Below are 15,812 nucleotides of genomic sequence, written 5' to 3'. Positions count from 1 at the left end.
CTAAATGGTGTAATTTTGTCTATTTCTAGAGGGTAATATGTTAAACTGTCAAGCTCAGGCCTGCTTAGATCAGATAAAAGTTTCTCTGAATGGCGACATTGTTTCCGTGTCCCCCTCGTTGCCATTAGGCTGTTTGCTTTCTGCCAGGGGTTTCTCTCTGGTTTCTGTGTCTAGTTCATTTCCCTCCTCCTCCTTTTTCTCAGAGCAGCGGGGTTCAGCAGAAGCAAAGGTAGAATGGTTCAATAGCAGGACAAAAGAGTGAGTGATAGTGGTGTGACCTGAGGACATTGACCCTGAGCTGATGGTCACAGTGGGAACAAATTGGAGGAAATTAGTGAAAATGCACCACCTCTCAGGGAGTTTGTATAACTTGATTTAGATATTTTAACAGTGAGATGAAGACATAACATTTCCTGGGGTGTAGTTTATCAGAAGAGGCAATGAATGTTGGGTTTCTTAGATGAGATTTATAAAAAAAAAAAAAAAAACAACCAAAGAACTTATGATGGAAAATGCTTAGTTTTGTCTTTGATTGCACTTTCTCCTATTTTTGCTAATTAATTTAAACTTTTTCTAACCTAATTACTTCTTCTCTGGTTCCAGACAGACTAAATGTTCAACAGGTTGGAATTTTTAGGTCCTTGAATCCCACTGCGGGATGTAAACAGGGAGGAATGTTTGGAATAAGGACAGAGTAGGAGATAGTCAGCCGAAGAACCCATATACTGATCTGTATTTGGATTCAGATATATCCAAACCAGTAGTCTGGTTCCTGTTTGCATCTTTAGATGAAGTTTCTTTAGATGTCATGCAGCGACCATGGGCAGCTTTCTTCTGTCGGCAGGCTGAAGGTACCTCCAGTTGTGAGGTGTCCCAATTTCTGGGGCCTGATTGTCACCATGGCAATGAAAGCATAAGCAATTTTCTGGATGTACATATCTTAACTTTTTATTTTATTTTTTTTCACAGTTTGTGCATCCTTCCAGTATGCATCCCTCTAATGTTTTGCACACATGCTTTTTTGTGCTTTTTTACAATTTCCAATTCTGTGAAATTCTGTTCCAAAGCTAGTGTCTTAAGGGGTGCTAAAGGGTCTTCGGTTTTGCTTTGAATGAACCATTCACAGTTTTTTTTCCTTCTTCTTTTTCTTTGTTTTTTTAACCCGTCTGAAGGTCAGACAAGATTGATTCTTGGTGACCGTAGCAACATATTGTCTGTTCAGTAACTACAGCTTAAACAATGAATGAATCTGTTAAAAAATAATAAGACGAAGATGGTCAAACCATCAAGTTTGACCCTTTTGTAGCCCAGTAGTTGTATACTGAAAGCATTGTTTCTGTTCAATAATATTAAATAATAAAATTTGGTCTCAGGAGAGTCAAATGTTACGTAGAACCTGATCTCATTTACTGTCCTTGAGGTCTGGTGTCCTGTAACGTTTAGATGTGCCTCTGTTTAAACACAACGAATCGGATATTTCCATCATTAGCTGGACTCTGGTGAACGTGATTACATGCGGTGGAGGTAATTTTGCAGTTTAATTCGGGTGTGAAAGCAGAGACATTTGAAATGTTCAGAACACCGGACCTCGAGGGCCAGACTAGAGAAAGCCTGGTGAGGGGCATCTGTCATATTGTTTATCGTTATCGTGATAAGTTTCTAGTTGTGAGAAGAATTTAGATTTGTCATCCAAAGGATAAATTAGAATAAATGATGATTTTAAAAACTCAAGAAACTGTGAATTGTTGAAATAGTTTTACTATTTTTCTTTTGTTTTCCCAGTCAGGCTTTGACAAATTTGAAGTATGTGATTGATGCGGTTACTGTTTGATGTTTAGTCATATAAATCATACCTTCAATAAGTGGTATCGTGAAGAATTTTATTGTGTATTCAAGAGAAATATTTTGTATTGTGCTAAGCAGTGACAATCGTAGAGGTACCTGAAAAAGACGGCAAAGAAGTAATGTTTTTTTTAATCGCGACCTTGATTGTTATCACAATGGTATCGGCCAATATCATGATGGGACATTTAGTGCATATCGCCCAGCCTTTAAACCTCAATGAAAATGCATTGAGGACATCAGCATCACAAAGAACATCACCACCAGGGTCAACCAACGACCCTGGATGAATGGGGAAGATCGGAAATCGCTAAAAGCACAGAAATCAGCTTTCAGGTTTAGTGATAGAGAGGCTCTGAGAACGGTGCAAGCCAACTTGAAACGTAACATCAGGTCAGCAAAGCAGTACCATAGTCGAAAAATCCAAAATCTCCTCCACAGCAACACCAGGAGAATGTAGCAAGTAGGGCTGCAACAACGAATCGATAAAATCGATAAAAATCGACTTTTAAAAGCGTTGGCAACGAATTTCATCATCGATTATTTGTGTCGCGCGATTAATGCGTCATTCGCTGCCGCCGTCATCACATCCAAATGACTAAAACGGGGGAAGAAAAAAAAATACGGCAGAGCGAGCCAGCACCGCAGGTGCAGTGTTGCCAACTCAGCGACTTTTCAGACCCCTCCACCGACTATTTTTCAAAAAAAGCGACTAGCGACAAATCTGGCGACTTTTTGAGATGATTTGCAGCATTCGATGCAAGCCCAGCAGATTCTGCAACAGTTTCTTCCCCACTGTCATCAGACAGCTGAACTGTTGAAAGAACTCTAAATCACGTCACAGGCGCTGCATCACACTGATCTTACCAAACCATAAGTACTGCATAATTGCACCATATATATTAATGCTTTGAACTTTCATGTCAATGCATTTTATGCATCATGTTTTTTCTCCCACAGTGTTTAGATTTAATCACTTGAAATTGAATTGAAATGTTAATTTACTGTCTGAAAAAGTTAAAGTTGTCAAAGTGACTGACACTCTCTTTGAGGAGCATGAGCACAAAGAGGACACTGTGTAAGAAGCATGCTTTTTAAACTGCTGTATCAAAAGTACTATTGGAAAGTTGAGTGGACGGAAAAAGTGTGATTAGAGAAAATTGGTGAGGAATAACAGTTTAATCTCTCACTTACCCTCACCTGACTCACACTGCAATGATGCATGTAACCAAACAACTCTGACAACCCATCATAACCCCCCCAATAACCATTAACCAATTAATTTTCTTTTTTTGAATTTGGTTTTTCATATTGATTAAACAAATTCGCTGTTTTTCCACTAACTACTTGCGAGTACTCACAAATGAGTGCTTAGAAAATAGCAAATTTAATTAATAGAGTAATTTACTTAAACCGAGGCTGCAGTGGTGGAGGGGAAACTATTGTTTTTGCAGGCTGTTGTATAAATTACGTAAACTTGTGAAAGTTTATTGTTTGGTGCAGATAGTCAGGCTCCTCAACAGGTTGTGCATGGACACACTCAAACAGTTCTTTACGCCTGGGTGCCAGTAAACCCGCTGTGTGCTCCTAATCCATAGTTTATTAGTCTTGCCTGCTGTGAGGAGATCCATCGACACTAATTGTTTCAGATTGTGTATTTTGTTCAATCTTCAGGAGATAAGTGTGATGCTGTCTTTCTTCATATCTCATCGTCTTTGTCTTCATCCCGGTTTCTCCTACTGGTTGTGTTTTAACCTAATCCCTCCTTGCTCTAAACCCTAAATCCACAATTACTTAATTATTCCCTCAGATCTTTTGTCCTCAGAGTCATCTTTCAGCTCTGCTTTTTAAATCCAGAGCCAGGAAGGGAGGAGTCTGCAGCAAAATGCATTTTTCAGCAGTGCAATCGCTGGGGAGAGCATTACAATAGTGTCACACTCAACTACTGAAATTAAAAGCAGATCCAATCTGCACTACAGCTGCACCAATGCTTCCCAACAGAGCTGTAGAAAGCCTTTATTTTAAAAGCTGAAAGGAGTCACGATATCTTGTCGAGTGCGGGGTGGAAAAAAACGGGAGACACGATGGAAGATAAACAGCAGTGTGACGGACGGACGATAGGGCCGGGTTGAATGAAACATGTATAGCTTTTTAACGAGCCCTGCCAAATGGTGGAGATTAGAACAAAAACAAAGCATCTGCCAAGAACCCCGGCCATCTGCAGGTTTCAACACGGCACTCCTTGTTTATATTTCTTGATTTGACAGAACATTGCCTCCCTGGTTTAAGGTAGACGCTTTTACCTCTGTGGTACGAATCAGGATAAGTTGATTTCTTTACGAAAGCCAGAAGGTCATTAATAGAGCTTATTTATTTTGGCCTTTTGCTGAATAGCAACAGATGGTAGTTAGGGCAATGAGATTAAATAAAATTAGAGGTTTTTACAGGTCAGACCAGGCGGGCAGAGTCACAGCACTGGTTCCCAGGCTGCATTTTGAAAGGCATTTAACTTATTTGTCCTTTATTTGTCTCTACTTTTAACCACTAGCTCTTACTCGCTACTCACACACCCATTAAGCCCAGCTGACAAGTTCTAGTGCAAGGGTCACCAACATGGTGTCCGCGGGCACCAAGGGGCCCTCAAGGACCACAAGGGGTGCCCTTAGAGTCTTCTGAAAATAGAACAACTCAACAGTGAGCTACGTTTGAAATTTCACTGTATTCTGTTGCTCTTCTTTTTTTAAAATGGTTATAGGACATTTCATTATTAATCATATATGGCATTTAAGCAATTATAGAGATTTCAAAATGAAAATGTCTGAAAGAAAATTAGAAATTTAAAGAAACGATAAAGATATGTTTATAATGTATGAAGTTTAGGTGAACGTTGACCATTGCAATTCATAGGTCAGTATTGGTAGCCCTTCCTGTGACTCAGTGCCCCTGAATTAGCCCTCATTGTAAAAAGGTTGGTGACCGCTGCTCTAGTGTATTAAATATGCTAATTACAAAACCATAGGACAAAATCAAACGGTGCCATGCCATTTAAAAAAAATCAAAATATAAGTTGGAGAAAATAGTGCTGCCCGTGGGCTTCTCCAATGAACTGCTGTTCTACTTGCGGCCAGCCGTAGCCCCTCCCCACCACCTTCATCATTCTGTCTTCTCGGCTGACTTATATGATCTTCCTCCAGGTTTATAGCTCGCCCCAATCAGGTGTAGCCTCTTTCCACTTTACGCTCTCCACTAGGCTTCCCCGCTCTATTCCTAGGCTAGCAGTGGTAAGCGGCTGCCTTCTCTCCCCACTCTGGTGCGCCTTACCCCGAGGGGGTCCTTACCTGTGGAGGGGAACGGCTGGCAGCCTCTTTATATTTCTGGTGTTCTCTCTGCCAGTGTACTGATTTCCTGCCGCTCCTTTCGGAACTCCAAAACACCCTCTCACCTTACCTCTGTTGCCAGGGAGAAGCAGGTGAGCCTCAATGCCAGTGGCTTTGTTTGGCTTAAAAAAAAAAAAAAAACCTGCAAGTGGCTCTGCAAAATCCCTGTCCTCCATCTTTTCTGTGAAATTGTCTCTGGCCCTTCCCTAGCAAGTCAGCAACTGAAATTTGCTTTTAAGGCCTATATTTGTACCCCTACCCCTTTTTATGTCTACTACCCCTACATACAAAGAGGAATTGGGACACCACTACCCTCATGGGAACTCACATGGTTAAAAGGTAGGGCTGGCGGGGGGCCTACCTTTTAACCATGACAAAAGATCCTCCCTAAAGGATCCTCCTTAAAGAATCTCCTTAAAGCAACAACTCCTGCTTTATATAATATCAGCCTAATTAATAGGTTAACCCTTCAATGAACAAATGTACTTAATACCAGCAGTTTTCCCCAATAACTTTTTACTGGTTTGTTGCTTATAGCTTCATAATTGATTTTTATCCTGTTTGCTCCCATATGCTTCCATCTGAGTCATCGAAGTCATCATAGTCATTGGTGCAGGAAAGCTCCTCTGTGTGGCTGATGGTGTCCTCTAAATGATCGGCAATCACCTCTTCAATGGTAGACTGTAAATTAATAAATGTTCACTTATTTTCATTAAATGAAGCGTTAAAAGTTGGCTACTTGCTGAAACTACGATAAAATTAGCCATCATATAAAACAAGTGTCTATTACTTACCATGATGTCAATTAATTCATTGTTAAAGCGAATGTGATCAAATGAAGTAAGATTCCAGAAAATGGCGAGAGGGTCTTCCTCGTCAACGCTGCCAGTACTCCACTCAGCCTCATCATCATCCTCAATTGACTGAAAGTCCAGATCTTCCACAGACATTTCGTCTTTTTTTAATAGGCACTGTGCTATGTGTATATGGAGCCTTTCAGGCAGTTGTCAGTTGTATTTTAAAGCTGGTTCCTAGGTTCTGTTAGGCTGTTGTTGGTTGAAAGGCCCTAATGCAGAGGTTGCCATGGCGCACACAAGTTCCACATAGAACATATGTTATGATTGGTGTTTCTTTGGTTAAAGGTGCACCGTGTACTTTTTGGCCACTAGGGGCACTAGACTTGTAACTGCTCGTACTAAACATCAAAAATAATAACAAAGATATGTGACTGTTTACTAGGAGCAAAGTTTTAACTTACCATTCTATTGATAGAGTTGAGTTAAGAGAACTTTTTTTCCTCAGGTACATCCCATTCACGTTTTCTCTTTTTAGCCTCCTTAGAAGGTTTAAACTTTTCCCTCGCCTCAATCATGACCCGTGGTCGAGGAGGTAGAAAAATAGAAGAGCAAAAGCTTTAGCTCCATGACTATATAGGAGCCTGTGGCTATAAAGCGATACGTTCTTCCAGCTCACATGACCTGGCCAATGAGGGTGCGTCTTCTCCCTACTTACGTAGTCGGTATTTCAAAAGGGGAGCCCAGCTTGTAGCATTGAGTGTCAAGAGCTGTGTATTGGCCTGAGGAATCATTTAAAATAACTCATATGCGTCAACTCTTTAGGTCACAAAGTCTGTGGTTTGCCTTTAAAGTAATGAGTTTGAGATAAACCAAAAAACACAGGTCCTAGAATGGGATTTGACCTGCAGAGATTATAAAACACTGTGATCTCCCTAGAAAAATTTTGACTGATCTTTGTTTTTTCTTGTTTTTTTTCTGATTTACGATAGTATGGGATAAGAAATTCATGATGTAGAAAATTATCTCTGGTCTTTCTCATCTTCTTTTCTTGCTTTCTTTATCTTTCTTTTTTTCTTCCATCCTAGCTCATCCTTCTCTTCCTCTTTTTCCCTCCTTTCCTTCCTCTTCCTGCTCTAACCATTAGGGCTGCAACTAACGATTATTTTGAAAATCGATGAATCGGCCGATTATTTTTTCGATTAATCGATGAATCGGACACAAAATATTTTTTTTATATTAACCTCTTTATTCCAAAATAAACATTTTAGACAGAACAAACAAGCACACAAGTACAGGTTGCTCATTAACTGTACTGGTGCAATATGAAAAATTAAATGTTTGTTTTAAAACTACGCAAACTTACATGAGAAATGTAGCTGTACATCCACAAAATATAGGGTACTTTGTTTCATAAAGCGCAAAAAGAGACAGGCATTTTTGTTTTTTAAAGCCCCTAAGGGGTTCAAACAATAGGCCCCCCCATTTCAACAAATGAGGTTTTTTTTAGACTAGAAGAGTTCTGCCTTTTAAGACAGGAAAGTATAGCAGTTAAAGTTGCTACTTGAGAAAATACTGAACCATAGAGATAAAAATAGCCCTGTGATTCAAATTATAAATTGTATTTGGAATAAAAATGAGAGAACTAGGGGTGCTAAAAAACACATCCTCCAAAGACAGATATTTACATGGGAATGTGGCAGATAATTAATTGACATATTACTGATCTTGCTGGATTTTATTCTGCTTTACTTCCATAAATTGCAGGATCTTCTTTTCTTTATCTTTGCCAGAAGATTTAAACTTTAAAAGCCTTGCCCTCATAATTTGCAAATTAATTTATTTATAAAGAAAATATAAACGCTGCTTAAGCTAATTCAAATGAAATTAAAAGTAAAATAAGTAGCCAACCTTATCACTGTCTGTAACCTACTAACAAGCTAAGGAAAGGATCAGATGAGCTACCTGAGAAACTAACTTACGTTTCCCCACTTTAAAATGAAACAAACATGGTTACTCATCCTGCTGATCAGCTCTCTTCACTGCCATTGAAGGCTCCAACATGTTTTCTTTTCAGGTGCTGCGTCATAACAGTGGTGCTTCCGTGCCATGTTTATTTGTTTTTACAAAAGTTGCATGTTACGACTTTTTTCACTTTACAAAGCGCAGGCTATTTTAATTATTGTGATCAATTTGCGCCGTCAATCCCGGAGCATGCGCGCTTCATTTGCAGTCTGGACGCTGAGGGTAAACTCCTCACTAAAATCCTGCGGCTCGGACTGCAGCGCTGAGAGGGATTCTTGTGGGAGAGGGAGAAAGGCGTTGGGATGGGGGAGGCGCCCCACGGCAGCAGCTGCCGCTGTAGGACAAGAGTAGGAACGATACATGCTTTCACGTAAGAGTCTCCAAAAGCCGCCAGTGACATCGTAAAAAGTCGCCAGATTTGTCGCTAGTCGCTTTTTAAAAAAATAGTCGCTGGAGGGGTCTGAAAAGTCGCTGAGTTGGCAACACTGCAACTGCGGCGCTGACTCGCTCCGCCATATTTTTTTTTCTTCCCCGGGATGACGGCGGCGGCAGATGACGCATTAATCGCGCGACACAACTAATCGATGATTAAATTCGTTGCCAACGCTTTTAAAAGTCAATTTTTATCGATTTTATCGATTCGTTGTTGCAGCCCTACTAACCATCATACATTTCAGTCCAAGTTCAGCAGCTTTCATTTAAAATCCACTTTAGGGAATACCTTACATCAATTTATTGTACATTTTTGTTTCAGTTTTTGAAATAAATAAAAAAAGAGGGAACTCTGGGATATAAGCACAAAAAAAGTCAAGAAACCCAGTGTATACAATGAGATAATCCAGTTCAACTTAGAGATTAAGAGACATTAAATAGGATTACTTAAATGATTTGTGTTTATATAAATAAGAAATTTGGGCTAACACTAATTTATTTTGCTTAAATTTGGGCCCATTTCTCCTCAAAGGACTGGATCAAGCGGATCAGGTTTGTCTTGCTCATTTAAAGCTTGGAAGTTCTTTTCTCAAATTGTCTCTTAAACTGAGACTATAAAAAAAAAAAAAATGTGTCTTCCAGTCATTTAGTGACTGATTTGGTGATTTTTTTATTTTTTTTATTAGTGTGATATGTGCCGAAGCTTTGGCTTCAAGACTTATATTTTGAGATAATACATCAATGGTACCACATCAAGTTTTCCTTGTGTTGTTTTTATTCCACATTTGCTCTTATAAACCATATTTGTTGTCATTTTTTATTTATATTTTTGACCTATTATTTCTTCTCACTACACCGTTTTTGTTGGTCCAAACTAAATATAATTTGTATAGATATGATCAAAGTTGATTTAAGCCACAGTGAGTTGATAAATACTGCATTATTTCCTAAAGCCTCCCTTATTGCGCAGTAGATGTTCTAATCAGAGAAGTTGACACGCTGTTTGGTCTCTTTTACGCAGCGTGCTCCACAGGCCGGCTTGTCTGTGTTAAATCAGAAGCCAGCCTCCCCACTGACTGTCACGGTGCCGCCTTTGGCCTCCTTCCAGGTCTGCTGTCGGACAGATGAGCATTGAAACAGTAGATGACTTTGGTGACCCAGCTCTAGATCTGTCCAGGTCATTCACTGCCCCCATCATATCAAGCTATCGTGTAATTCACTATTAGCTCCTAGGGGGAGCAGGAGAGAGTGGATGGATGTACAGTACTGCAGAGAGCTTTACATTGTTTGTTCTTTAGGAGGGAGATGTGATGAGCATTATTTCTGCACAGACCCACATCAGAGAGAGCTGTGTGTTTTGTGGGTGGTGACTTGTTTTTCTGTTTCTGTCAGGCTTGTTAACTTGTTTACTATGCTTCCCTTGTTTGCAGTTGGTCATGGGGAATTTGCGGTGTGCTATTTTTGCACGCCGAACTTGGCCCCCACAGAATGACACTCACACACACGCATATTTACACACCGTTTGATCTGGTCCTAAATATGGAATAAACTCAATATAAGACTTGGCCCAGGCCACATCAGGTGGCAAAGAATGCAGCTTCTAATTTAATATTTTTTACATGAAAACACCCGGAGTTTATGGATTCAGCTTCATGCTTCATGTTCTGTTATAATCATTTCCCAATGGTTTAAAAACCCATTCAAACGCGGGAAAATTCAGATTTTAGTGGCAGTGGGAACAGCTGACTGGAGCGTGTCTACCCGGTTCAAACGACTCGGCAAGTGACCCGTGTTAAAATCTCCTCAGCTCTGATGGGATGCCAGGGAAACACTAGTCCTGGGTTGACCCGGTAAATTATGTCACACCATTGATCTCAACATACGGTCACACCGTGACAGTCGCGTCTGATCTAACAAGCAGAAACAACTCTGTTTACATTTGACAAACATGATGCAGCGCTAGAGAGTTTCTGACAGGTAAAGCTGCGAAACAATAAAGCACACTTACTGCGCCTCGGCTTCTGTAGGCCTGGTTTATGCTCAGAAACCAGGTTGTCTGCGTGTGTGTCGCAGTTAACGCAGATATGGTTGTTGGCCTGGCTGAATAGACGAGGTCCTCCGCTCTGCTGTACAGGGAGTGGGGCTGTGATGATAGTGGGAATGGATTAACTCAATTGCTGCATTGTAAGTTTTTGAAAGCTGAAATCTCAGTCCACCCCCTCTGTTGGTTGGTTGGTTGGTTTTTCTTTCTTAACTTAGATGGCTTCCTTCACACCCCTCTCAAACCACCTATTTTCTTTTTCCAAATTGTGAACATTCTGGTCCTCAAAAGAATGTCCTTTGTTGATAAGTTGTAGATGTACAGTAGAGTCTTGTCTGGAGGAGGTTGCTCCTCCTCCTAGAGCCTGGTATACCTCGGACACTAATCCTTACACCGTACAGGACGCTAGTTTGTAACTGTGCAGCGGTCTGTTAGTTTCCATCTGAAACCAAAACACGCAGCATTGTCCTGCATTGGATGAGGGGTTGTAGACGGCGAACACGCTCGTCAAACCGACACACAGACACCCACAATCCTACCTAGTTCGTGATTGTCTCTCTTGCATTGTGGCGTGGAATAACATAGCGCAGACCACGCTTCAAAATTGGGCATAAATTAAAAATCTCTTCATCCTACCTGCGAAAATGCGACACACTGCTGCGGGAGTAAAACCAGCCCTTTAACATCAAATCTAACCCAGCATGATGATTTAACGAGACATGTGGCTGCGTGGGGACAGAGGCCATGCAGCTTGCTAGGGAAGGGTTAAGCCTAGCTTTTTGGCCAATGGGAAGGAAGCTAAATGCTGATTCTTAGCGGGTCGACCCATGTTTGAAAAAGAGGCGTTAACCAGGTAGTATCAGTGGGAAAGAGGCTTTAGTTTGTTATCCAAAGATCCTGCATAAATGGTATAAACTGTCAAGAAATGTAGCATCTACTAAGGTTTGGCGATTTGTTAACATTTTCCAACTGATAATCGTCAGTCTAGTGTTTGCAAAATAACTAATATTTCAGATGAAACTTCAATTTTTTTTTTTTTCAAGATTTAAGCAACATTAAAAAAAAATAATAATTTTTTAAATCTTGTCCCTAAAGGCAACATAAACAAAATGCATGTTTTATTTATTTTGTAACTATGTCTTTAGGGGAATCTAGAGTGAGATGCCAGCTGGCATTCAGAGCTGTTAAGATACTTCATTGTTCCCTTTTATCAGCATCACAGTTCTCCTTTATGTTTAACAACCTTTTGTTTATCAAATGCTAAATAATAAAATGACATTTTTATTCTGTTGCCTTTTAGCCTTTCTATTATATCTATTCGCCATGCTCTTTTTTGCATTGATGAAGCTTTCTAACTTTCAGGGCTGCAGCATGATTCTAGTTCACAGTAGCTGAACTACAAACTCCAATCAGGGCTAAACTTTGTTCTTTCATAAGTGATACATGTAGGTATGAATTATGTAATAAATGCAATAATTGTTACGGTCTTTCTTTGAATTAAATATATTTTAGCCTAATCGTTTATTGATCATTTCTGTCTGGAATACGTATCTTACATAATAACTTTTTTAACTTTAGCTTATCGCTAATTGCTGTTTTCATGTACGAATAATCAATTCTGTCCTTGACTCCACTCCTTATATTCTTACAAGGCCTCTTGTGTTTCTTAATGTCATGGTAGCTGGAGTCATTTGAACTGTAGCTATGGGTGGATTCCCTTCCAGCTCTGATTATTAAGGCTCCAGTGAACATCCATAGGAATTTCATGCTTTAATGCCTAATCTGTGTTTTTTGATAAAAGAGCCTGTTCTGCATTTGGTGTTTGGGTTTTCTTTCAGTCACCATGATGTTTTTAGAGACTAATGAAGTTCTTGCCGAGAATGTTTGCAATGCTTGTTTAACACAGATAACATGACAGCAGCAGGTATCATTTTATTCTTTTCCATACCCTTGTCAATCAATACATTTTTTATTAGTATTTTTTAAAGCAACCCTGAACTATTTTGATTTTTGTCAGTCAGTTCATCCGTCCCCTTGTTGTTTTAACCGTCAGCCTGTCCTTCCCCTTCTCTGTCCATCGGTTATTTTTTTCCAACTCTTTTCTGTCAGTTGGTCATTACTAGAGATGCACCAATCCAATATTTTCCGATACCGACACCTGGGCTGATAGTATCGGCCGATACCCGATACGATTCAACTTTTAAATGAATGAACTATATATCTGAGTGAAGGCTCTAGCCTTGACATAAACATTGTTAAAAAAGGTAAAACATTAACACACATAAATGTAAGTTATTTATGAACAAACAAAGCGTACATAAGCAGCAAAAATAAAGAAATAACAGTTCCTTTTGAAGTGCGCTTGAATGGATCTCCAATGGATATCCAATATCTGATCGTCCATTGTCCCTCTGTAATCCAGTCAGACCTAATGTGTTCTTTCTCGTCACTACATTCAGTATCTGATCTCTGTATCTGTGATGAATTTTTGTCTGTACTTTAAATCTGGACGTATAAAGAACTGAGAACTCACTAAATTAGTATTTTTGTAGTGCAGTTTTACCTAAACATTGCATAGAACAATAAACAGTACAATCTGATTGCTGGGTTTATCCATTAACCTTTTTTTCCCTTTTTGTTTACTAGGATGCAAACTACTGGTTGCAAGTCCATCGACTTGAGCATGGTGACGGTGGGATCCTAGACTTGGATGATGTGCTTTGCGACGTGGCCGACGACAAAGACAGAGTGAGTTTTTATTTGGTTAGAGTGGATAAAACCGATGCTGGACTTTCTTATAAACTTGATTTTCTTTTATTTCTTAGCTGAATCATTATTCTGTGTCCCTTCCTTTTAATCAGATTATTCCATCTACTTTTGGGCTTTAAACAGCAGATTAGATGTTTAGTCAAGTTTAGTTAACGGCACCAGTGGTTGAACTCACCTTGACCCTCTGTGAACTCGTCAGCCTGACAGTCTTGCTTCCAGGCCTCCGTTGGGCTCATCTGTTGCTTGTCTTCCCAAATGCTCAAGTGTGAACCTGACATCAGAGAAGTTGACTCTGATTTATTGTTCAGAGGTCACAAAGTCAAACTCTGTTATCTTAAACAAAAAATAGACGGAGGCTGAGAGGAGTAGCTGTTGCAACATAAGGTCAGAGGTTAGATTTACTGGGAAATTTATTTGATGTCTTTGTTTTTCAAATCCAAACAAAGGATGAAGATAGCTGTGCTTCTTGTGGTCTGAGTAGCACTGAAACGATGTGGGTGTGGTTTGCTGTGATGGTTTACTGAATGTTGTGAACTTGAGGATAAAAGGAGTTACATTGAAGCTTTTAGAGATCTGTGATCCTTCTTACAGATGTTAGACGTAGATGAAAACAATGTTGCTCATGCTAGTCAGAGAAATCTCCCAGTTTCCTTCATCTTCCTTTGTAATACGTGCATATCTGTAGTTAAAGCTAGAAGCGCTTCTAAGCAAGCCGCCGTCATCAGGTCTGTTATTATCCCTCTGTTATTTCCCACGCTGCAGGCCTTCTTCACAGCAGAATATGCAAACATTTTACACTTGTCATAATCAAAAAAAACTTTTATATACTAACTCAGACCTGCAGTCTTCCTAGCTGTGTTGAAGCATCTTTCATTGAGAGGTCAGGGAGAATTCTGGTTTTCTGTAAAGTCTGATTGTATTATTCTTTTCCAGGGTTAAAATGAAACAAACAACTGTAACAGAATTTCACCTATGGTCCTGCGGGCTGTGGGGTTGTTATTGCTTTGAATACGGCTAATTCTCTATTCTGCCTATTTAATGGACTCTATGTTCCTCTGGCTATGTATATTGTTGTCTATAGTATTTTTTTTTGTTGCAAAAGATCTTTATAGTGTTGCTTCAGCTATTATCTGTTGGTTAAAAGTGGATTTTTTTATTATCATTACTAGGGCTAAAAAAATTAATCGGATTAATCGTGATTAATCTATTATTAAAATAATAGTCAACTAATTTAGTAAGTGATCATAACCTAAAGCGTAGATATTCTGAAACATGTCTTTAACTGAAAGAGCAACCCACTTAGAGCAGTAATTTTATCAAAATTTTAAAAAAAATATATAAACATTCTGCATTTAAGATAAAAAAAAAATTTTGTCTGTCAATATGCTCTATCCAGAACTCCTCTAGTGGAATCGTTTTCACCTGGTTTAATTGATGAAAAAAATCTAAGGAACCTTTTGCTACCCAATTAATAATTAGATAATCCAGAAAAAAAAAATCGTTAATTGTTTTGCAAAATAATCTTTAGTTGCAGCCCTAATCATTATTCTTCCTTTGTTTAAAGACAAGGATCATGCACAGAAAATCTTAAAATGAGATTCAGCTAATAGCTGTCGCCACCTTAGCTCGAAAGCTTAATAGCTCGATAAGTTCTGACTCATGACTGACTCGTCAGAAACTCAATGCTTTTGTCAATCATTTAAACCATTCATGCTTAAACATTAAAATAGCGTAGAAAAAACCAACATCCTTTGTAGTGGTACCTGAAGGTAGAACACTCAAAGCTAGCTTTTACTACCGTAGCTTGAGTCAGAGGACAGGCTGAGATATATGGCGGTATTTACATTTTTCTTTTTTGCAAAAAAAAAAAAAAAAAAAACATGTTTTGCAGAAAAAACATGAGCAAAGAGTTTTTGCAGATTACAGGAAGGCTGAATAAAGTTCAAGAACTTTTTCTTTCTTGTATTTTTTTGTCAATGAATTACTGTGCTTTTTGTGTTTGAACATCACAAAGTCCTTCCTCTCAAAGGGATACTTCTGAAACATTCGGATTCTGAAAAGTTTTATGAATAACTCTAAAGACTTCCCAACATGGGGAAAAGTAATATGTTTCTGTTTTCTGGCACCTTCAAAGACATTAAAGCGCTCTGAACAAAACACAAAGATACATTTTAGAGCTAGGAGAAGGTGGATGGAGGAGGTATCGACCGGTATCCAGATGGAAATAAAAACAGAATTTTTAAAACTTTTGAGAGAAACCGGGTAGGAGATAAAAAAAAAAAAAAAAATAGGCAGGTCCAAGAACAAATCCCTGGGGCACACCTGAAGAAAGAAAAGATGGTTTAGATGCAGATTTTCACTGAATGAACCAAGTGAAGTCTGAGCTGAGAGATATGATGGAAAAATGTGTTCTTCCTCTTAGATTTTCACTGAGTTCACAGGATTTTCTTGGCCAGGTTATAAAATAAATCGTTTTTATGCTGGAAAAGATAAATTATAGACTGCACTCTGTCTTTACTGCCAATAACAACT

At 39.0% G+C, this 15,812-nt stretch overlaps 1 protein-coding gene across 4 annotated transcripts in view; it reads left to right on the top strand.

Moving 5' to 3' along the window:
• Nucleotides 1-15,812, top strand: part of LOC119787130 (partitioning defective 3 homolog) — a 349,189-nt gene that overhangs the window by 46,656 nt on the left and 286,721 nt on the right. For all 4 annotated transcript variants that reach the window (XM_038290773.1, XM_038290770.1, XM_038290772.1 and 1 more), the window contains exon 2: nucleotides 13,158-13,259. In XM_038290773.1, coding sequence (XP_038146701.1) covers nucleotides 13,158-13,259 — 102 coding nt within the window. The remainder of the gene's footprint in view (nucleotides 1-13,157; nucleotides 13,260-15,812) is intronic.

This window comes from Cyprinodon tularosa, unplaced genomic scaffold (genome assembly GCF_016077235.1).
Source record: "Cyprinodon tularosa strain WSP-4 unplaced genomic scaffold, ASM1607723v1 ctg289, whole genome shotgun sequence".
Classification (NCBI taxonomy): domain Eukaryota; kingdom Metazoa; phylum Chordata; class Actinopteri; order Cyprinodontiformes; family Cyprinodontidae; genus Cyprinodon; species Cyprinodon tularosa.
Note: the sequence above shows the minus strand (reverse complement) of the source record. Positions and strands in the feature narration are given on the sequence as shown.